General features: G+C 31.5%; 1 protein-coding gene and 3 non-coding genes across 5 annotated transcripts; all 4 read left to right on the top strand.

Moving 5' to 3' along the window:
• The first annotated feature begins 416 nt into the window (after window positions 1–416).
• LOC120146452 (small ubiquitin-related modifier 1-like) lies at window positions 417–16782 on the top strand. Of its 2 annotated transcripts, XM_039160002.1 has the most exons (6): window positions 417–421; window positions 1641–1643; window positions 14805–14882; window positions 16245–16394; window positions 16503–16591; window positions 16626–16782. In XM_039160002.1, the coding sequence occupies exons 3-5, from the start codon at window positions 14805–14807 to the stop codon at window positions 16587–16589; spliced, it is 315 nt and encodes a 104-aa protein (XP_039015933.1). In that variant the 5' UTR covers window positions 417–421; window positions 1641–1643; the 3' UTR covers window positions 16590–16591; window positions 16626–16782. The 2 variants fall into 2 exon arrangements, with proteins under 2 accessions (XP_039015933.1, XP_039015932.1); XM_039160001.1 differs by lacking the exons at window positions 417–421; window positions 1641–1643 and having other exon boundaries at window positions 14736–14882.
• A 1247-nt stretch (window positions 16783–18029) lies between these two features.
• On the top strand, window positions 18030–18094 carry LOC120146470. Its single transcript, XR_005518227.1, has one exon. It is a non-coding gene; the product is annotated as a small nucleolar RNA U49 (small nucleolar RNA).
• Window positions 18095–18291: 197 nt separating this feature from the next.
• LOC120146469 lies at window positions 18292–18438 on the top strand. The gene has a single exon (XR_005518226.1). It is a non-coding gene; the product is annotated as a small nucleolar RNA snoR2/U65 (small nucleolar RNA).
• Window positions 18439–18457: 19 nt separating this feature from the next.
• On the top strand, window positions 18458–18548 carry LOC120146467. The gene has a single exon (XR_005518225.1). It is a non-coding gene; the product is annotated as a small nucleolar RNA snoR77Y (small nucleolar RNA).
• The last annotated feature ends 5428 nt before the right edge of the window (window positions 18549–23976 follow it).

Below are 23976 nucleotides of genomic sequence, written 5' to 3' on the forward strand. Positions count from 1 at the left end.
GAGAACTCCATGGGGTGTGTCCTAGGTCAACATGACGAATCCGGGAAGAAGGAAAGATCCATATACTATTTAAGCAAGAAGTTCACCGATTGCGAGGTCAGATATCCTCCTATCAAGAAAGTTTGTTGTGTTTTAGTCTGGGCTACAAAAAAACTCCGACAATACATGTTGTATCATACCACTTGGCTGATTTCCAAGTTAGATCCCCTGAAGTACATTATGGGTGTACCTGCCCTATCTGGAAGGTTAGCCCGATAACATATGCTCTTGTCTGAATTTGACATCGAGTACTTAAGCCAAAAAGCAATCAAAGGAAGTGCCATATCGGAGTTCTTGGCAAGTAGAACCGATGAGAATTATGAGCCTTTGGACTTTGACTTCCCAGACGAAGAATTGATGGCTATATTCTTAGAAGAAGCGAGTACTTCAATGGATAGTTCCTGGAAAATGCATTTCGATGGTGCATCAAATGCATTAGGACATGTCATCGGGTCCTGATCTCTCCAGAAGGGAATCACTACCCATTTACCAGTAGACTGAACTTCGATTGCACCAATAACATGGCAGAGTATGAAGCCTGTGTCTTGGGAATCCGAGCTGCACTAGGGCAAAGCATAAAGACCTTGCGGATATACGAGGATTCAACGTTAGTAATCTATCAGCTTCGCGGAGAATGGGAAACCAAGGATACAAAGCTGATGGAATATCAGAGGCTAATATTGGATCTGCTTGAAGAATTCGATGAAGTCACCTTCCACTACGTGCCTAGAGAAGAAAATCAAATGGTTGACGCTTTAGCTACCTTGTCAGCCGCATTCAAGGCTGGCGGGGAGTCTGAAATGATATCAATCAACATGCAGTCGTATGAGTACCCGGCTCATTGTTACCAAATTGAAGAAGTGAAAGACACTAAGCCTTGGTACTATGATATTCTGCAGTATATTAAGCATCAGAGTTATCCAGAAGAAGCCACCGAAACTGATAAGAGAACCCTTCGAATGATGGCAGCTGGATACGTCCTTGACGGAGAGGTCTTATACAAGAATAGCCATAATCAAGTCCTGTTAAGGTACGCCGATGCTGAAGAGGCAAAAATGATAGTGGAAGAAGTACATGATGGAGTTTGTGGAGCACATGCAAATGGACATATGATGTCAAGACAAATAATGAGATACGGATATTTTTTGTCCATGCTGGAAAGTGATTGCATCAACTATGCTAGAAGATGTCATAAATGTCAGATTTATGGAGATAAAATCAATGTTCCACCTCATCCATTTCATGTAATGACGTCGCCCTGGTCTTTCTCAGTGTGGGGCATGGACGTTATCGGGCAAATTCATCCGAAGGCTTCGAATCATCACCGTTTCATTCTCGTAGCGATTGACTATTTCACGAAATGGGTAGAGGCTGCATAATATGCCAGTGTCACTCAATCCACTATTTACAAGTTCCTGAAAAAAGAAATCATATGTCGGTATGGTCTACCTGAAAGGATCATCACCGATAACGCTACAAACTTGAATAACAAAATGATGAATGCTGCTTATGAACTGTTCAACATAAAAAATCACAATTCCACTGCTTACAAACCAAAGATAAATGGAGCAGTAGAAGCAGCAAACAAAAACATTAAGAAGATAGTGGAGAAAATGACTGAAACTTACAAAGACTGGCATGAGAAGTTATCTTTTGCTTTGTTCGCTTATCGAACCTCGGTACAAACCTCAACTGGGGTAACTCCATTTTCACTAGCTTATGGAATGGAAGCAGTGCTACCCATTGAAGTAGAGATTCCGTCGCTCCGGGTCTTGACAGAGGTCAAACTGGATGATGCAGAATGGGTACAATCCAGATATGATCAGCTTAACCTGATAGATGAAAAGAGACTGAAAGTCATTCATCATGGTCAAATCTATCAGAAACGAATGATCCGAGCACATGACAAAATGGTGCGCTCGAGAATATTCCGCAAAGGAGATCTGGTACTAAAAAAAATTGGTCAGTCCAGAAAGATTTTCGAGGAAAATGGATGCCAAATTGGGAATGACCTTATGTCGTGAAAAAGGCCTTCTCCAGGGGAGCCCTTATACTGGTTGAAATGGACGTACCTGAACTGTCACATCCTATCAACTCGGATGCAGTCAAAAAGTACTTCGCTTAGGATGAAAACCCGAGATGACGACCTAAGTTAAAAAAAAAGAAAAAAAGAAAAAAGAAAAAAAGAAAAAAGAGAAAAAGAACAAAAGAAAAAGAAAAGAAAAATAAGGTGAGTTCAAGATGAAAACCCACAAAGGGCGTCTTGCAACCAAGGATGGATCCAAATTGAAAACCCGAAAGGGCGATTTGGATATCAGTTCAAGAAATCCAGACAGTGGAAGCATCCCGGCATCTGAATCTCCTACAAACTCAACAAGTCGGAGAAAGGTTGCACTCTCTAGAACGTTGTCGCATTTTCAAAGATCCCTTGGCAAAGGCTGTGTTCAAAGTCACCTGGCGGCTTTTCAGCTCAGAAGTGCCCACATTATCGAGATTTTATACTTCATCATGTATTCGTTTTCCAAAATGATTGTCATGTATTATTTGTTCTTTTTCTCCCTTATTAATAAAGACAATCTTTTTCTCTAAATCAATTCCTTTCGAGCATCTTGAATTGAACGTAAACTCAATGATTTATCTACTTATGCAACAGATAATCGCATATTACTGTACAAAGATTCATTGAAAAGTACAGGTACCCAGAAGCCGATCAAGGCTCATGCATATACTTGAGATGCTCGAGAAGTATTTCCCGGATCAAGGATAAAAAAACAAAATCTACACATCAGATTTTAACATTTGAAGAATTCAAGACCAGGGATCAGAATTTCAAGATTCCAGAATTAAGATTCCAGACAGGCAACTGGAGATTGAGATTTCTCTCCAGAGCCCCAAGATAACATATGTTGCATATGCATTTTGGGCACACCTAAGAACATTGCATTCATAGCATCACATATATGCATAACTTTTTCAGGTTTTATCTAGAGCCAATTTCAACTTCGCAGCGAAGGATATTGGACTCGAAACGACACAATTTGCTAGAGAGTAGATTTCAACTTCACGAAGAATGATATCTAGCTCGAAGTCAAACTTCACAATAAAGGGGTCATCCACGGTTTTAAATTCACGGCGAAGGGAATCATGTCCACCCGCAACATACAATACTTGGATTTCAACTTCACGACGAAGGATATCCAAGTCAAGGCTCAACTTCACGACGAAGGGGCCATCCGCGATTTCAACTCCACGATGGAGGATATCGTACCCACACATCCACGATTTCAACTCCACGACGGAGGATATCGTGCCATTCGGGGCTCAACTTCACGACGAATGGGCTTCATAATTTCAGAGCCAATTTCAACTTCATAACGAAGGGCAGCTGTAGACACACTTGTTGTGACTGAAATAAACATATATTTATATAGTACATAAATATTATTATTTTATTAACACATTTTACATTTTGTATCAGGCCCAACAACGCCTAATGGTCTAAACCCACAACAAGTTAGGGTTTCTAGAAACCCTAGCCCACTCCACTCTTTTCCCAGCCCCCAACAATGGAAATCGTTGGATCAAGGTGTGATCTAACGGTCCACAACACGCAAAGGTTTCCAAAAACCCTAGCTTTTCATTCGGTTCTCACCCCAATGCCACATCACACGCTGAAGACTCCTCCACACTGAATACCCCTTGTCCTTCACGTTTCCCTCGGCCGCATTTCACGCCAACTATCTAAAAGCAGTTGCAACACCAATCTCACCAAACAACCCACGAAGATAGAGAATAATCAGTGTTGTAATCATGTTAGGACTCTAAAAATAGGTTATTTTTTTAGAGTATAAATAGATGTAATCAGAACCCATTATAACACTACGGATTTTCATACTGAATACAAGAAAAATTACTAGCAAATCACAACCAAACATTCAGAGTCATTTAGAAGGTTTCTTGCAAATATTTCGAAAAGAAAGGTAAAAAGTTCATAACTTTGCATGTTGTTCTTTCTTGTCTTGTATCTTTGTTGTGCTTTGGTTCGAAAGAAACCCAAAGAGAGCGTTTTTAGCCGATGAACGGAGGGGCTTGGTCGGGATGTTCTTTTGTAGATCTAGCCCCCGAGGCTCATTTTTTATAAAAAAATATTTTGATTTTTGAAAACTATATTTAAAAAGATTTGGAAAACAAAGAAAAAATCGGGTTTTGCCGCCGATGAACAGTAGCCGTCGTCATTCAACAGCGGCGATGAGGCGGCGCGAGGAGGCTAACGGCTGGTTTCTGGAAAATGTCATCTGTGTTCTTCGTTTATAAAGAACAAGGCGGAGAGAAATGGGAGAACAAAAGAGGCTCTCGTGTAAATGAGAGAGAAAATGAAGTTTTTAATTTTTTTTAAGTTAAATACTCGACCCATAATACCCATTGGATCCGCGTGTTAGCCCGACCCGAGGCTCTGACCCGCGCGTTTTCCAATTAAATAGGGTTAATACTCATTTCAGTCCCTTTGATTTTTAAAACGTGCATTATCCTCATAATTTCTCATTCTGCCCTTCGCTTGACTTCGAATTTGACCCTACAATCTGGTTTTCCTTCCAATTTGGTCCTGTTATGATTATTTTTACTTTTTTGTTATTTTATATTTTTATTTATTTATCCATCCCTATTTATTTTTACTATAACTATTATTATTACTATTTTTAATATTATTATTTCCTTGTTATATATTGTATATATATATTATGTTAGCCCTAGTGTTTGTTATATATCCATGTATATATATTTACTTTTTTTATATATATATATATATATATATATATATATATATATATATATATATATCTTTACTATTTTTCACCTATTTTGTTAAGTACTATATCTTACTATAGGTATATTGCTTATATTCTTTTTTATTTTTTTTCTTTTACATTTTTGGTTTACGTTTCTTTTCTATTTTCTCCTTGTTTTATTTGTTTTATTCTCATTTTATTTCACGTTTTTTTTTATTTTTCTATTTCATTGGTTTTCCTCATATTCATGTTATTATCATTTTCATTTTTTTTGTTTTGTTTATTATTTGTTTTTCTTATCTTAATTCAATTCAGCTTTTTGTTTCTAACTTAATATTTGAGTCTTTTTAAGAGTCTACGTTCAATCAATCATAGGTAAGTAATTCGGATCGCTATTTTACCTTTCAATTTAAAGTTACATTTTTCTTAACTAAAGACAACTGGAAATTATATAGTACCAAAAGGGCAGTTCAAGGGTGCTAACCGTTCCTTGACTGTAACCGACTCCCGAATCCGACACATCACTGGCAAGACGCAGATCAGGTAAGAAATAAGGTATCCGATCTACCCATTTATCTTAAAATAAAAGATCGGTGGTGAATCTAATTCATTTAATCCAAGTCGAAGCCCAATTCAGGGCCCAACCGAAAGACGATTCCGAAAATATTCACATCACTTATTCATATCATTTCTCTTATAAACACATATCTCTTCTTTTCTGTCACATATCACATGTGCATATAATCACATAGTTTTCTTCCATGTAATTCATGTCACTTTTCATATGATTTCATAATCATATGTCACTTAGTTTATAACATTTCTCTTGTGTTCATATGACATGTAAATCATTATCATCTCTTGTTCTCATATGCTTCATATACATCACATATATTACATTCATATCACATATTCATATAGGCTCACAGTTTTATCACCAATCATGTTATTTCACATATACACTTTCATAGCACATAAACCCTCATCTTCGGATCCCATAGCTTCTTATTATATCATTCACCTCATATAACTTATTTTCATATAATCTCATTTTACCTTATCAATAAATACGACTTATTTTATCTCACATTTTCATTTATTTACATAAACCACATAGCATTCACAAGACCATATCCACTCATATAATTAATCATACATACATTTCATGTCATTCATTTCATTCATTTCATTCTCTATATCCTTATCACATAGCTTATTTTATTTCTCATGTTCTGGTAGTTCATTATCACCTATCACATATACATGTAAGCATGTAGATCATGTCACATATAATAACATATACTCATTTCCATATATTCATACACACATAAGAATCACATAGTGTATCTCATAGACATATCATTATCATACCTTTATCACATAGCACATATAACTTTTCCTACATATTCATGTCATATAATATATATGGTATGAACTCATATCATGTTTCATAATATGAAATGAATCATATATCAAAGTATTAAATCTAGACTTATCACAAGTCTAGAACTGAATATACTACTATAATCATGCTATACATATGCACTCACCTTAGCCTTGCTTTGATTTGATCCTAATTTTTTGATTGTTCTGGAACTTGTTTAGGCTCAATATCTATATAAACATAATTTCTGAGACGATTATCAGAAGCCTAAACCTTATAACTTGATGTTAATAACTCAGGCTAATTTAATAAACCAAATTTCAACTTTTCCTTTAGGAGTGTATCGATGCACTATGGGTTAGGTTCGAAATTTACATGCATCGATGCCTACCTGTATGCATCGATACACACTAAATAATTTCTAGAAATTTACCCTTGATGCATCGGTACATGTTGAATGTGTACCGATGCACACTAGTCTAGAATTCCCATTTATGCACGTAAATTACTTCTTTCTAATTTAATTGTGCCATATTTCAACCCCTTTCATATCCTTAACTCACATACACATGCTTAAACTCATTTATATCCATTTATCTCATCTTTAATCTCAAAGTTCCATCTTTCATATGGAAATCAATAATCATACAAAAATTTCAAGATATTCTAAATCCAATTCTATCACTTCATATCTCTTAATTAAGTTGATGACAAGTCAAATTTAGTTTCAAATTCAACTTATCAACTCTTTTCCAAAAATTCACTTAAAAACCCCATTTTCTTTAATCTTTCAGAACTTCTCCATCTTTTGATTTTAAGATAACTTAAGCTTTCCTTAATCTTATTTATCATCTAATGATCAAAATCCAACCTTTAAATCAACAAATGATCAACAAATTCAAAAACTTACCTTTGCAAGCTTGACTCTCTCTTTCTCTCGTACATGAAGAAGAATAAGATGAAGTGGAGAAAATATCTCTTCATCTTTATCCCCACATGCCTATATATCATTTATTATCATTTCCAAGTCAAATGACCATTTCACCCTTTAATTCTTTTAATAATTATTAACAACTTTCAGAAAATATCTCCACATAAATCATTGAACTATTCAACTATTCTACTTTAATCACCAAATTCTAAAATTTACAATTTGGTCACTAACCCGTAGTTTGGGATGTTACAAATCTCCCATCCTTTAAAGAAAATTCGTCCTCGAATTTTCATTGCACACATTGATAAGAACATATCTTCTAATGTTCTCATGTTGTTTCTTTTATTTAATATTTCCTTCCTTTAGTTATTCAACTAACTTTTTCCTTTATTCATTCATCTATTGTCGCTTATCATATAAACAGTAACCAGTAACCTCATCCATTTCTTTCTTTTCTCTTCTGTGATTCTACATTTTCCTTTGATCTTTCTAAAATTCATATAATGTTACTCATCACGTAGACAGTAATATTCATTCTCATCACTCCATATCATAAATCAATCTATTTCTTCATTAATCTCTAATTACTTATCACAATATCAAACTTTTATTCCATCATCATTTGACCAAAACACAAATTTAAATCTTCTTTAATTGTGATTAAACATATACTTTATGGAGTCAAACAATCTTTTCACATCATCTTGCACACTTTTCGTATTTCTATATCGAATTTATCATTTACACTTCCATATAACATCTATCATACTTAACCCCTTAATTTCATTTTTCATTTAATTTCCTTATCTCTTTACTCATCCACAAATCAAAATCTCCTTGTAACATATATCACATCTTTTCTTCTGGCTCTCATACTCTTTTCATATCGCTTATACTTATCACTGATTAGCGATCTTCATCGCATCTTTGTAACTTTGATAATTCTCTTTATTTATACAAAACATCTTCCTTTATCATCTCTTGTACTGATAATTTCTTCCTTAATCTTATACAAATACTTCTTTCCTTGTATACATCATATTTATATGATCAGAATACATAACCAAATCCAGATTTACAGCATTCTTGAACTCAGGTGCTCTTAACTCTTTTTACTATTTCGATACATTCATTCTATGAGTTAAACAAATATAAAATTGAAAACACATCAGAATATCATTCTACATCATAAAATATTCTCTAATCTTATACAGACACTCCTTGAGGTATTCGCTCTTCTCCCTGCCTGGCCAGGGCAGGTGAATTGCTATTGCCTTCATGTCTATCGCCTTGTATTTCACTTTGGAAGCTCTTATGATCATACATCTAATATAACATAGCATTTTAATTCTATTAGCAAGACAATACACTCCTTACACTGTCAGATCAGATTTTTTTTCACTTTGTGTTGGCATGTATACTTTTTAAAACACTTTTGACTTCATTTTTAGCCTACAATCGGCTAAACCATAGCTATGATACCATTAAATATAACACCCCAACCCGTATCTGACCCGAATACGAGTCTGAGATGTCACATTGACTTTTTGAAATAATATTCTTGTAATATAGAAAATCATTTGAACTTATATTAAGAAAATACAATAAAATACTATTAAATTATGCTTCATTATAAAAATTTGAAAAAAAAAATACATATTTATGAACAGTATTATATGGTATCAACAGTACCGTGAATAGTACCATGGCCAGTGAAAATTTTCGAATATAAATTGTGATGCACTGCTACAGTGCATCGATACACTGCTACAGTAACTTCGTCAAAATATGTATAAATTCATAAAAATCTAAGTTTTCATTCGTATAAAATTACCATTTACATATACACATTTAAATCATTACAAAACTCAATCATATGATTTTACAAAACCGATTAGAACATATCAGATTTAAACATTTATTTACATGCCAACCAATATCTTTATTACAAAATACATTATATACATTTCTTTTCTGATCTGATATTTGGAAATGAGAAATTGACCTGTCTTGCATAACTTTTACCAATCTTCATCTTCTCAGAACCTACGCGTGAAACAATCACACGCTAAGTCGTTGACTTAGTGAGGCATGAAAACATATGGTATTACTCTACTCATATCAATGCATAAACAATTAATATTATCATATCATATAAAAGCATATACCCTTAATAGTACTTATCAGTACTCATATTACTATCACTAATTCCTTTATATCATGTAAGCATATACTGAACTTTTCTATACTCACCATCGGGCTTCCATGTCATTTTATAACAGAGCACACATAGTATCATATCAAGTAATTTATTATATTTAAAGATCATGTATTAGCCCATGTATACTTTTGATAACTTAAGGTATATGAGTACATTGAGGTTGTGCACCACTATGCTGTCACCACAGCTCGTATAAATATCCCGAAGAACCAGTCCATAGATTCCGAAGAACCTAGGTAATCAGTCCATATGTCCTAAAGAACATAGGTAAACAGTCTATATGTCTCGAAGAATATAGGTAAACAGTCCATATATCCCGAAGAACATAGGTAAACTCTCGACCCTTAGCATGCCAACTATACCCCTAGCTCTCATATCACATAACATGGGCTTTATCATTTATAACAGTTCACATATTCACATCACTTATTCATATCATTTCTCTTATAAACACATATCTCTTCTTTTCTGTCACATATCACTTGTGCATATAATCATGTAGTTTTCTTTCATGTAATTCATATCACTTTTCATATGATTTCATAATCATTTGTCACTTAGTTTATAACACTTCTCTTGTGTTCATATGACATGTAAATCATTATCATCTCTTGTTCTCATATGCTTCATATAAATCACATATATCACATTCATATTACATATTCATATATGCTCACGTTTTATCACCTATCATGTTATTTCACATATACACTTTCATATCACATAAACCCACATCTTCTGATCTCATAGCTTCTTATTATATCATTCACCTCATATAACTTATTGACACATAATCTCCTTTTACCTTATCAATAAATACTACTTATTTTATCTCACCTTTCCATTTATTTACATAAACCATATAACATTTACAAGAACATATCCACTCATATAATCAAGCATACATACATTTCATGTCATTCATTTCATTCTCTATATCCTTATCACATAGCTTATTTTATTTCTCATATTCTGGTAGTTCATTATCACCTATCGCATATACATGTAAGCATGTAGATCATGTCACATATAATAACATATATCATTTCCATGTATTCATGCACACATAAGAATCAATAGTGTATCTCATAGACATATCATTTTCGTGCCTTTATCACATATCACATATAACTTTTCCTGCATATTCATGTCACATAATATATATGGTATGAACTCATATCATGTTTCATAATATGAAATGAATCATATATCAAAGTATTAAATCTAGACTTATCACAAGTCTAGAACTGAATATACTACTATAATCATGCTATGCATTTGCACTCACCTTAACCTTGCTTTGATTCGATCTTAATTCTGGAACTTGTTTAGGCTCAATATCTACATAAACATAATTTCTGAGACGATTATCAGAAGCCTAAACCTTATAACTTGATGTTAATAACTCAGGCTAATTTAATAAACCAAATTTCAGCTTTTCCTTTAGGAGTGTATCGATGCACCGATACCCAAATTAGGTTCGAAATTTCCATGCATCGATGCCTACCTGTATGCATCGATACACACTGAATAATTTCTGGAAATTTACCCTTGATGCATCGGTACATGTTGAATGTGTACTGATGCACACTAGTCCAGAATTCCCATTTATGCACGTAAATTACTTCCTTCTAATTTAATTGTGTCATATTTCAACCCCTTTCATATCCTTAACTCACATACACATGCTTAAACTCATTTATATCAATTTATCTCATCTTTAATCTCAAAATTCCATCTTTCATATGGAAATAAATAATCATACAAAAATTTCAAGATGTTCTAAATCCAATTCTATCACTTCATATCTCTTAATTAAGTTGATGACAAGTCAAATTTAGTTTCAAATTCAACTTATCAACTCTTTTCCAAAAATTCACTTAAAAAACTCATTTTCTTTAATCTTTCATAACTTCTCCATCTTTTGATTTTAAGATAACTTAAGCTTTCCTTAAGCTTAGTTATCATCTAATGATCAAAACCCAACCTTTAAATCGACAAATGATCAACAAATTTGAAAACTTACCTTTGTAAGCTTGGCTATCTCTTTCTCTCGTACATGAAGAAGAAGAAGATGAAGTGGAGAAAATATCTCCTCATCCTTATCCTCACATGCCTATATATCATTTTATTATCATTTCCAAGTCAAATGACCATTTTGCCCTTTAATTCTTTTAATAATTACTAACAACTTTCAGGAAATATCTCCACGTAAATCATTGAACTATTCAACTATTCTATTTTAATCACCAAATTATGAAATTTTACAATTTGGTTACTAACCCGTAGTTTGGGATGTTACAAAATGCATTAATTTCATATAAACTTTCTTTTTGGTTTCATTGAAAGACTCTTTCAGGATAATTGTGATACTTGTTGCTCATATTTGAATTTGAGTTACATAAGTTGGATTTCAAAATTGTGTTTCTCAATGGTAACATTGATGAAATATTTTATACGATGCAATTAGATAATTGTGTCAAATGATATAAAAATTAAAGAAATCCATTTATAAGTTCAAGTATTACTCTCGTTAATTGTATAGCACATTTCATCAAGTGATTATCTCGTTTGAGATAAATTTGGTTAACAACTGTATATATTGTAAGTGCAGTGGGAGTAAACCAAATAATACCCCTTATTGATAAAGAAAACAAGTTTAGTCTTAATCAACGCCCTAAGGATGATTATTAAACTAAGGAAATATTAAAGGTTCTTTATGCTTCAAAAATAAATAAGGAGTTTAATGTATACTCAGGTTCATACGCATTTGGACATAACATATAATTTTAGGATATTAAACAGATATTTAAGTAATTTGGATATGAATCATTGGATAGCAGCCAAAATGATTGATACGATACATTTAAGAACAAAAATATTACATGCTCACATATCGAAGGTCTAGTAAGAAAAAGATCACCATGTTTATGAACTCTGGCTTATTAGAATGTGGATGTAAATTTTTGTCACATGAACTGCTAATTATGGATTGATAAGAAATACCACGTGAGTTATTTTGTGACAATTAAGTTGCAATACTCTATTCTATATACAATAGAAACACCTTAAAGTCTAAGGATACATACATTATGTTTCTGGTTGTTAAAGAAAAATCAGAGTAATTATGTGTTTATAGAGCATGTTGGTACAAACTTATTACTGCATGTTTGCTAAAGAATTTGTCAACCTAGGTCTTTCATGAGCACACTACTCATACGAGTGTAATATCACATAAGGATATTCAGTTTTAGTGGGAGTTTGTAACTTTAAAAATGCTCGTTTGTTTTAAACATAAGATCAATTATTTTAGTTTAAGGATATTTATTTTAAGGTTATTTTATGTAAAAATAAAGTTTGTTTTGGTTTATCAACACTCTGATTTTGGTAAAATTTGATCTCGCTAATGTTTAAAGAGGATCAATTAGAAATAGACATGTGTGATTCACATTGCATTTAATTTCCATGCTATGCTCCATGATTGATCTATGTCATTTGAATGTGTCTGTATACGTGACCATTGATGGAGTCTAGTCATGATTGATATGGTAAAAGCCACTTTAATCTTTTATGAATATAGTTGATAGACGAGATTATTATAGAATACCTTTTGCATGATAACAAATTTTGAGATCATACAGTTATACATTTATCAAGAAACATATGTTGCCCAAGTGGGAGATTATTAGATTAAAATCCATAATTATGAACACATATTTATAATGTTTATTGTTATCATAAAATATAACATAAATTAAGTGACCAAATATGTTATAAAATCATAAGGTATTAGAAGTGTCACGGAAATAAAAGTATATATATAATTGAAGTTATATTTATAATTTGATGCGAGAGAAACTTATTAGTACAAACAAAAATTAATTCTTAAATCAGCTATATAAATGAGTTATGATTCCCAAGAAATAGAAAATCTCATATTTTCTTTTATCCCCTCAGAAAGTTTGTACTCAAGAGAATTTTATCTTATTGGAAGATCAAAACCAAAGAAAGATTCAATGATTTCAACATATCAATTAATTGTAATACATTTCCACATCTAATATTTTATTTCTGATGATTTGACATGACTAAATCTTGATTTGATTTTATAATTGTTATAGTTTGGTTCTATCACATTTATCCAATCAAATTAAGATTCCATTAGTACATATTAATATTATTCTTAAATTATAATTTTATTTATATCTAAAATAAAAGATAAAATAGAATTTAATATGAAAATTCAATAATTCACTAACTGATGAACTTTAAATTTTGATCATAAGAATATGTGCCATTATGTGGTTTTTTTTAGTAGTATAATATTGAAATATTACATAATCGAAAGATTATAAACGAAAATAATATTAAATTTAAAATTTAAAATAAAAATATTTAAAGATCAAAAAGACAAAATAATTTTTATCTCACAAAGTTAACATTGCTCCAGTAATAATTTAACACGCCATTAAATTTGTAAATTCGAGATTAAAAAACAATAGCTTGGTGTCTTGATCAAAACATGACTTAATACCAAAATAAGTGTTCAAACTATATCGTTTTTCTTAAATAGGTGTATACACTATTTTTTTTATTAATTCAGGTGCCTAACATTATAAATGTTACCCATTTAGGTACTCGGACCGTCAACGACGTTAATTTACTCCTTTAAGTGACATGTGTCACAATCTAGTGATTTTGAAATTTATTTTTAAAAAAATATTAAAATATTATATTTATAAAAAAAACTTTCTTATAATATAAAACAATCCCAAAATCCCAAATCCTAATCTTAATCCACTGCTGTCTTTTTCGACCACGACCACCGCCACCGACATAGTCCCTATCATCCTCCTATTCATATGTCGTCGTAGTTTTCATTGATTGACCATTAGAATTGTGTGGGATTGTGATATTCATCATATGGTTCGCGGGTTATAAAACTTTGATTTGTTGTCGACCAGTCACGATTTCATAGAGGTTTTGGTCATTGGGGAGAGGGGATGTCGGGTGGAGCTTCGTCGATGGCAAAAGATGGTGGTCGGCATGAGTTTAGGGGTTGAAATGAATGTTTTCAAAGTTTTCGGTTTATTTCAAAATTTATGTTTTCTTTTTAATATATATATATATAATTTTAATTTTTAATTTTAAATAAAAAATTTAAAATTATCAGATTGTGGCACGTGTCACTTAACAAATGAATTAATACCGTTGATAGCTCGGGCATCTGAATGGGTAATGTTAGGTATCGGGTGAATCAAAAAATAATTTACGCACCTATTTCAGAAAAGAGGAATAATTTGAGCACTTATTTTGATATTAAGCAACAAAGTGAAATCAGATATATCGAAAAGAAAACCTAATTCTATAATCGATAAAGAATCGAATTATTGCAGAATCGGAACCAGAAATCGCTGATGAGACCTAAACAACAACAAGATGTCGGAACCGCAAGAGGAAGATAAGAAGGCCGGCGACCAAACTGCCGCCCATATCAACCTCAAAGTCAAAGGCCAGGTCTTTAAAATTCTCATTTTTCACTTAATATTGGAAGATAAATTTTCTTCAATTTTCTGTTTAATTTGTTTGTTTGGTTGTTTTAAAAAAATTTCATCGCCACATAGAGAAGTATGCTAATATGGATCAATATTGATTTCATAATTCAAAAAATTATTATTATATTATTATTTTGTAATTTATGTGTTTGATGCTTTCGCTTTGTGATTAAATAAGATGTTGACGTGATTGCGATTGGCTAGATTTAAAGCTTGATATTTGTAATTCCTGTTATTTTTTTCATGGAGTTTAACAATTGAAATTTAAGTTACTTCTGTAATTCTTTTTTCGGGTTATCTATCTATTTCAAACCCTATTCACTCTGCCCATCCTCTTTTGTTATATGCTAATTTTTTTTTCGGTTTTTGCATGCTTTTGAGTTTAGATTGGCCTCGGTAACCTGATATTTAAAAAAAACGAATGAATGTATGTTTCTATTAGTATTAAAATTTACCATAATAAACATGTAATTATAAATTTCATGATATGGATTTGTTGAATCCTGTGTAATGGTGAATTCGGAGTACTTATAGGTATTTGTGAATTTCAATGTCATTTTGTTATATGTTTCAAGTATATTGGTAGTATAAAATGAATGTTAACTGGTTTTAACGTAATGGGCATTTTGCTCTTGCTATTTGTATAGCAAACCAAAGCCAGATACTGTCTCTCTAGTTCATCTAAGATGTTTAGGATATGTTATTTGGTTTGCTTTTTTCATTCTCATTGATTCTTTTGTTTACGTGATAATGACACCCTTTCCTTGGCAGAACGAAACACCATTGTTTCACTTTGACTTTGCTGGCTTCTTTATAATTTTCTTTCTTGAAGTCTTTTTAAGTTGGCTGACAAATTTGCATACATACCTCCCATTTGTACAACATCAATCTCGAAGTTATTTCTAGTCTTCTTGTGCTGCTTGTTATTTATTTTAATCCAATTTGGAAACACATAAAAGTGAGAGGTATGGGTAACGTGATGTTAATTATTTGTCAAGTTATGGGGCTTAGTAACGTCAAGGTTCAAATAATTTTGGGGTTTTTGTTGCGGCCTTGAACACACCTTCATTTGACTTATCTATCTTGAAACCATCTTTTTAAAGGCTACAGTTTGAATCAACTAAACAGAATTCTGGGTTTCCAACTTTGTTAATTTACTATTGAATGATATATATATTGCAAATCAGATCATCTTCCGAACTATCTTGGGTTAAGGTTCTCTTGCTGTTGAATTGAATTTGAGATTTATAATGACTTCTCAGACTAATGCTTCCTCTTCTAATTTGGACCAAATTCATCAATTTTTTTTGCCTGACAAGTATAGGACGGGAACGAAGTTTTCTTCAGGATTAAAAGAAGCACACAACTGAAGAAGCTTATGAATGCATATTGTGATAGACAGTCTGTGGATTTCAACTCGATTGCCTTCTTGTTTGATGGCCGCCGCCTTCGAGGCGAGCAAACTCCTGATGAGGTATCATTCCGTTCTCTCTCTGTTAAGCTAACAACCAGCTGTATTAATGAGTTGAATATATGTTCAAACGCATAATGAAAATTCCTGTTTGTTTCTTTTTTGGTTCAGCTGGAAATGGAGGATGGTGATGAGATCGATGCAATGCTGCACCAAACCGGTGGAACAAATGTTTTCACAATGTTCTCATTTGTCTGAAGGCATGTTTTAGCTTACTGTTCTTAGCACTTAAAGGTCACAATTATTGTCTGATTATGTAGATGTTGCATATATAGACATATGGCCACGGGGTGTTATGAACTTGGTCTGGTTCTGAAATATCCAGCTCTTTCTTCTAGAGCCTTTTATGGATGCTGTTTTGCTTAATGAGATGGGATTTGGACCTTCCTTTTTAAGTTACACCTTAGCTTTAATGGCTTTGTTTAGCACCTTTTAGCTATCCTATAAGTGATTATTGGTTGCTTTTGATGTGATTTGTTTTTTTTAAGATTTTATAAAAATGTTTACTTGAATTTAGTTTGCTGGTTTTATAAAAATGTTTATTTTAACAATTTTTTTATACAAACAGTAAAAAGGAAAATAATGGCTCCTTAAAGTTCTGGCTCCATTGGAAATCAGTAACAGCCGCTGTCAATGCACCATAATCAGTTGCAGCCTTCATTAGTAGTTCTTAAAATTGTTTATGCAGAAATCCGAATAAAATAGCCATTAGCAATGACATTAGATCTCTCTTTTTTGTTCACTAATGGAGCTAAAGCAACGAGCGACCTTCAAGGTAGAAGGCATAAACCCGTACTTGTTTTCAGCTTACTTTTATTTTTTGTATGGAAGAATATTTAAGTACTACGTCTATCAATGCTTTGACTTAGCATTATTTTTAATATTTATATATTTATGTTTGTAATTTTTAATTCCATTCTTAAAAGAACACATCAAATATGATTTATTTTTAATTAATTCCAACCAAAGTCCAATAAAGTGAAAGGTTTGAACTTGGTTAAAGAATAAAATATTAATTAAATAAGAACTTTATTAGTTAATTTTGTCTAACTATTAATATTTGATCTATTGGTCAGTTTTTTCATATCAGGTTTTGTAGAGACTCATTATGGAGATAATCTTCTTAACTCAGTTTACTTTATTTATAACATTAAGATTTTTTTCAAATCAGGTTTTGTAGAGGCTCATTATAGAGATAATCTTCTCAACTCAGTTTACTTTATTTGTAACAACAAAATTTAAGCTCTTAATTTTATTTAAGCAATCTAGTATCTCATCATAGTATATCATTGATTATTGGTTAATACTTTTAAACATAGGGAAATAATTGTGGCGGGGTTGTATCACCTACCACAAGCATTTTGGGCCTAATAATAACAAGCTTGAAGCCCATTTGGGGTTTGTTTCAAATATGAAAAATAAGCCCAAGTTAGCAAATTTAGCCTAATCCCTGAGTTTCAGTCTCCTCTTTAATAAGTCCACAGAAATCCAATTCAGAGATGTAGGGTTTCGCTCCAGCGCTCCCTATAAATACCTACCTAAACTGTTTTCATTCCAGTAATGTGTAATTCTAGGGTTTATCCGCGGACCTTTTTCTTTCTTTCTCTTCTTTCAGTGTTTTTGGTTTTAAATTGGAAATCCCGATGAGGAAGAATTCCCATAGATAGGAAGTGCCGTATGACATTTTAATCAGCAGCGGCAACACGCTAAGGAATGTTTCCGATTTCCCATCCGCCAATCCTCAGCCCTCTGATTTTTGTTCTTAGGTTCTTGATGGATGGCCGGGTATTCCGGGGCTTCCTGTAAGCTTGTTGCCCTGTGTGCGTGATTTGGAACGGGTCTCTGAGGGTTTCTTCTCTGATTTTTCTTTCAATTATTTTTTGTTTGATTTAAAGTGTTGGGTCCGATGCCACGTCGTCTGTAGCCAAAGAGCAGTGACCGGCGATGCTATTATCGGACCGAAATGAATATCATGTTTCGCCCGCTGATAGGAACCTGTGGATCTGATTAATTGTAGTCCTCGGTTCCGTTTTCGGCGATTACAGTTTTTATTCTTTTATTTGTGGAAGCCTATGAGGATTTGTTTTTATAGTTGGAATTACCGACTGAATTTTCATTTATTTTGATGTCAATTTCACTGGCTGTCTGAGGCTTCATATAATCACATCTTTATTTTGGGTTTTTATAATTGAAATTTTTAAATTGGTTTGGGTTAGGATTTGATTGTCAAATATCTATGGTGTCCATCTACATTCCTCATGTATTTTTTTTTTATTAATTCACGTAAGTATAAAATAATATCTATTTTAAGAATAATAATAATTTTTTATTAATAGTTTTGATTAATCAGTGTATATATATTTATATGCTCAACAACAGAAACATAAAACAGTATCCTTTAACGTTTACTGCTTATTTATTCACTAGCCTCAGTCAGGAAGAAATTTGTGCAATGGTGCATCTAATTTGATTCTTTGGATATGATTCGATTTGTTAAGGCCAACGACTTCCCCCCCTCCCCCCTTTCAACTGCTAATATGAACACTTGTACGAAACATGGCACTAAATATTCGAAGTAAGCGTTGAACCCTCGTTGACGATGGTGGTGAGGGTGAGGATTTTATTTTATTTAATGGAGATAGGATGAAGATTTTGTTTCATTTTTAACTTTTATTATTTCATAATAATATAAATAAAAAATCCATATCATTACACCATTTGTAATTTAATATGTAAACGGGAAAAAATAGTTACATCTAGGGTTGTAAAATCAGGTAATTTAGGTTTTAGTCGGATCTTGACAGGTCGAGTAAAATCTGTTACATGTTAATTCAGGTTGATTTGATACCATATCGGGTTCAGGTCATGTCAAATCAGTTCGAATTATTTTCAGGTTGATTTGACATCATATCCAGATCGGGTTCAGGTCGGGTCATTTTCAGTTTGGATCAATATCAGTTCATGTAAAAACAATTCAGGTCCGAAGCAGATAAAGACCAGGTTAATTTATGTTCGGGTTGACTTCAGTCGGATCTTGTTCAGATCGGGTCACAACATTGACAGATAAAATTCAGGTCGGATGTTTATCGGATACGGATTGAGTTCAGGTCGGGTCGTTTTATTTTTTTAGATTAATTATTTTGTCATATTTCGTGATTGTTGAATTGGAAGTTGTAATTGTATATGATTTCGAGTAAAATAAGAGAAAAATAAATATTCATAGATCAATTTTGTAAAAAACAAATAAAATTAATGACAAAATTAAAGAAATGTAAAATTACAAATAAAATCTTAAAATATAAATTAAACAACACACATAGGTAAGGGAATAAATTGAATACATATAAAAGTGAAAGACATAAAATTGAAATAAATTAAAAAACACAAAAAGATTAAATCGAAATAAATACAAAATGTAAAGAAATAATGAAAAATATAGTAAATTGCATTCATTTAAAAATTGAAAAAATAATATACATATATAATATAAATTTATATATAAACTATATTTATATTATAAACTATATAATTATTATAAGCTATATATATAAATTATGTTTATGTGAACTATATATATAAACTATATATGTATAAACGATAAAAAATATATAGTTTATAAATTATAATTTATATATATATATATATATTATTCAAAGTGAGTGGTAGGAGAAAGCTTTTTAAAAGAAATATTTTTTTTTGTGAACAATTTTGATTTTATTTGGGAATTTAGAGGAATTTGAGAAATTTAAAGAGAATAAAAAAAATTGGGAAGTTGGCGCTAATGATATTGTCCAACAAAATATTTTGGGTTAATTAGGCTCATGCTCCTCCAACAATCATCATTTTTCCACTTGTATTTGATTTTTAATTTCTTTCATTTTAGTCATGGTTTAATTGTAAATATCTTCTTGAATTTTCAATTCGATGCAATTTAATCTTGTATACATTCTAATTACTTTTAACTATATATATATATATATACATATATATAAACTATATATGTATAAAATATATAAAATATATAGTTTATAAATTATATTAATATAGTATATATATGTATGTTAACTAATATGAGTAATCTATAGATTATATAGAGAGAGAGAGAAAGAGAAACACTATGCATAAACTATATAAAGTAATAAAGTATATAGTTTATAGAAACCCTAAACTTTATACACTATATATGTATAGACAGTTGATAATTCATATATAGTTTATAACTTTATATAAACAATAGTTTATATAAATTATATATGTAACATTAACCTATAGTAAATAAACAATAGTCAATATATGTAACCTATAGTATATGTATACATGTAAACTATATATGTAACTTATATTACATGTATATAAACTATGTATAGTATATATAAAATATATGTATAAAGTAAATTACTTATATAGTTTATAGAAACACTATGCATAAACTATATAAAGTAATAAAATATATAGTTTATATAAACCCTAAAACCTTAAACCCTAAACAATATGCATAAACCCTAAATCATAAATCATACGCATTAAAATATAAACCCTAAATCATAAAACCTAAGCTATAAATCAAAAACCCTAAATTAACCCTAAACAATATACATAAACTCTAAATCCTAAATCTTAAACATTAAAATATAAACCCTAAATCATAAAACCCAAACCATAAATCAAAAACCCTAAACCCTAAATATTATGCATAAACAATAGTTAATATATGTAACCTATAATATATGTATACATGTAAACTATATATGTAACTTATAGTACATGTATGTATAAACTATGTATACTATATATAAACTATATATATATAACCTATAGTATATGTATATATACAATCTATTTATATGTTATATAAACTATATATGTAACTTATAGTTTATAAACAATAGTTTATATTAGTGTACTATATAATTTATATTTTATAACCTATAGTATATAATTTATAAACTATAGTTTATATTAATGTACTATATAGTTTATATTAATGTTAATTATCTTAACTATAATTTATATTAATATAGTATATAGTTTATAAACTATACTATATTAATATTAATTATATTAACTATAGTTTATAAACTATACTATATAATTTATAACATATAGTTTATATTAATATTAATATTAATTTTATAGACTATATTCTATATTATATTAATATAAGTTAATATTAATATTAATTAAATTAATATTAATTATAATATATAATTATTTTTATATTAATTATATTATATAATTATTATAATATTAATTATAAATACTCTATTAATATAAATTATATAAGGCGGTGACGTCAAATAACCAAACAAGAATTGTCATTTCCCTCCTATTTTTATTTTTCTTCTGCTCTTAATTATTTTCCTCTTTCCAAACAACCTATATAACACGGTGGCGCCAAATAACTAAACCATAATTATCATTTCCCTCATATTTTTATTTTTCTTCTGCTATTAATTGTTTTCCTCTCTCCAAACAACCCATCGCTCCAACGATATTTCTTCTCGCAAGAAGAAACCTTCTCTTTTTCATTATTTTCTCAGTGTTAAGTTGGAGAACAAAGAGGATGACAGGCGGATCTAAATCCAATCCACCAAAGCCTAGGAAGAGAGTCGACGCTGCTTCAACCGACGCTTCTACAGCCTCTCTTGTCCGCGCCAAAGATGGAAGTGCTTTTGTCAAATGGTAATCTCATTCACCCTCAACCTAGGCTTTTGTTTCGATTTCCTTTCTGGGTTTTTGCATCATTTTGAAAATTTGAGTGACAAAGTTGTCTGTATCATGGCTGATTTGCATGGTTGGACTTTAGAAATGCTGAAACTTTATGGTTGTAAGATCAGCGATGCTAGTTTGGGTGCGATTGCAGATAACTGTCAATTGCTCAATGACCTTGATGTCTCCGGGTGTGCTATCACTGATTCCGGAATTGCATCTCTAGCTCGTTCTAATCAGATCAATCTGCAGATCCTTTTTGTGTCTGGTTGCTCTAAGGTCTCCGACAGAAGTTTGCCTTCACTTGGAAAATTGGGTGAGACCCTAATCAGTTCAATCTGCAGATTCTAATCAGGAAATGGTATTGTTTTTTTTTTTTTGTAGAATGCAGAATCTGCATCGCTCATGGAACTTGTAGGTTCTGGTAACCGTGTCTTATAGTAGTATGGTTCTGAAGTTTTCTTTCTGTAATGTCTAATTACATTTCAATTAGGTATCATCTAAACTTCAATAACATTTATAGGGGTCATACCTTTAAAAAAACATTGATGGAGGTCATTGTTAAACATGTATTTGAGAATATAAATATTAGCAGTAATTAGATATTAAGGGCCCAACTTGCATGATGATTGTTGATGTTTTTCTTGAAGTGTTCAATACCTGTTGTAAGTGAATTAATGAATTGTCCATTCTTGGCTAAAAGCTTTTAGTGGACCGTACTGCTTGAACTTGAGGATAATAAAACTCAGGGAATGTGCAACAGGACAAACTAGTCAAATGTAACAGGAAATTTGCTTCTATTCTGAGTTATTATGCTTCTAATTATATCTTGTGATGTGTTCAGATTGAATATGGCGAGACTGATGCATGGTTATCTATGGAACTAATGTTTCATCTGAGTGTTCTTCCCCTTACCCGCCAGCTGACCAATATCAGTGGTAATCTATGGGAAAAGACTCTCCAGGTGAGTACCACTTGATTCCCTGTGTGCATTTGTTTCAATATCAGTTCATTGACTTGACATAAAAACGTTCCTTTTTAGGGTGCTAGGGCACAAAGAGTAGAGTATCTTTTGTTGCACGCATTTCATGCTAAAAAGTATATTTTCCCAGACAAGTTTTCACCTCACACTAAGGAAACAAAAGTTTTGAAAAGGAGAATAACTCATGGTGTTGAGGATGGGAATAGGGATGATGTGAATCTTGAAGAGGAAGCTCATAACGAACGAGGAAAAGACAAAAAGGGTCCTGCCTATGCAGGTGAATTGGTTTTGGAGCCAAAAAGAGACTGTATGACAAATATGTATTGTTACTGGATTTCAATAGCCTTTACCCATCCATAATTCAGGTTAAAATAACCACCTCATGTCTCTTATCTTTACAATCAGATTTTTTTGCCTCTTGTTCAAGGTTGTGGTCTTTTATGCTGTTGTATATTTTTCTAATTAGTATGAGCTACTAATTTGGTCCAACAGGAATACAATATATGCTTCACAACAGTTGAAAGATTTCCTGATGGATTAGTTCCTTGTTTGCCCTCTAGTAAAACAGTTGGGGTTCTACCTGAGGTATAATCTCCTCCTAGTTTTGCTTGATTTGAACAGCTGAATTTGCCAAGTTCTGTCGAAACTTTATTACAATCTGCTTCTTTATTTGTGTTATAGCTGTCCATATAGTTCTTTAAGTAAATGCTCCAATTGTCTGGAAGTGTGAATCCCCAATATAAATGCTCTAAGTTTAATGAGGATTGTTGCCTTTGCCTTTTAGACATTTTAACTGCATTGATGTTTGAATTTCTTCATAAGTTCACTTGTAAAGTGTCATGACCCTATGAAGGAGCACATGTGAACTTTTAATTGATACCTCGCTGTCGATTA

The sequence above is a fragment of the Hibiscus syriacus genome, unplaced genomic scaffold (assembly GCF_006381635.1).
Source record: "Hibiscus syriacus cultivar Baekdansim isolate YM2019G1 unplaced genomic scaffold, ASM638163v2 tig00110926_pilon, whole genome shotgun sequence".
In the NCBI taxonomy this organism is placed as follows: domain Eukaryota; kingdom Viridiplantae; phylum Streptophyta; class Magnoliopsida; order Malvales; family Malvaceae; genus Hibiscus; species Hibiscus syriacus.

What these genes read in the sequence shown, in the direction of transcription:
- LOC120146452 (XM_039160002.1), top strand. Translation starts at nt 14,805, where the DNA reads ATGTCGGAACCGCAAGAGGAAGATAAGAAGGCCGGCGACCAAACTGCC. An exon ending in ACCTCAAAGTCAAAGGCCAG is followed by an intron (nt 14,883 to 16,244) that starts GTCTTTAAAATT and finishes TGACAAGTATAG; the next exon opens with GACGGGAACGAAGTTTTCTT. An exon ending in GCGAGCAAACTCCTGATGAG is followed by an intron (nt 16,395 to 16,502) that starts GTATCATTCCGT and finishes TTTTTGGTTCAG; the next exon opens with CTGGAAATGGAGGATGGTGA.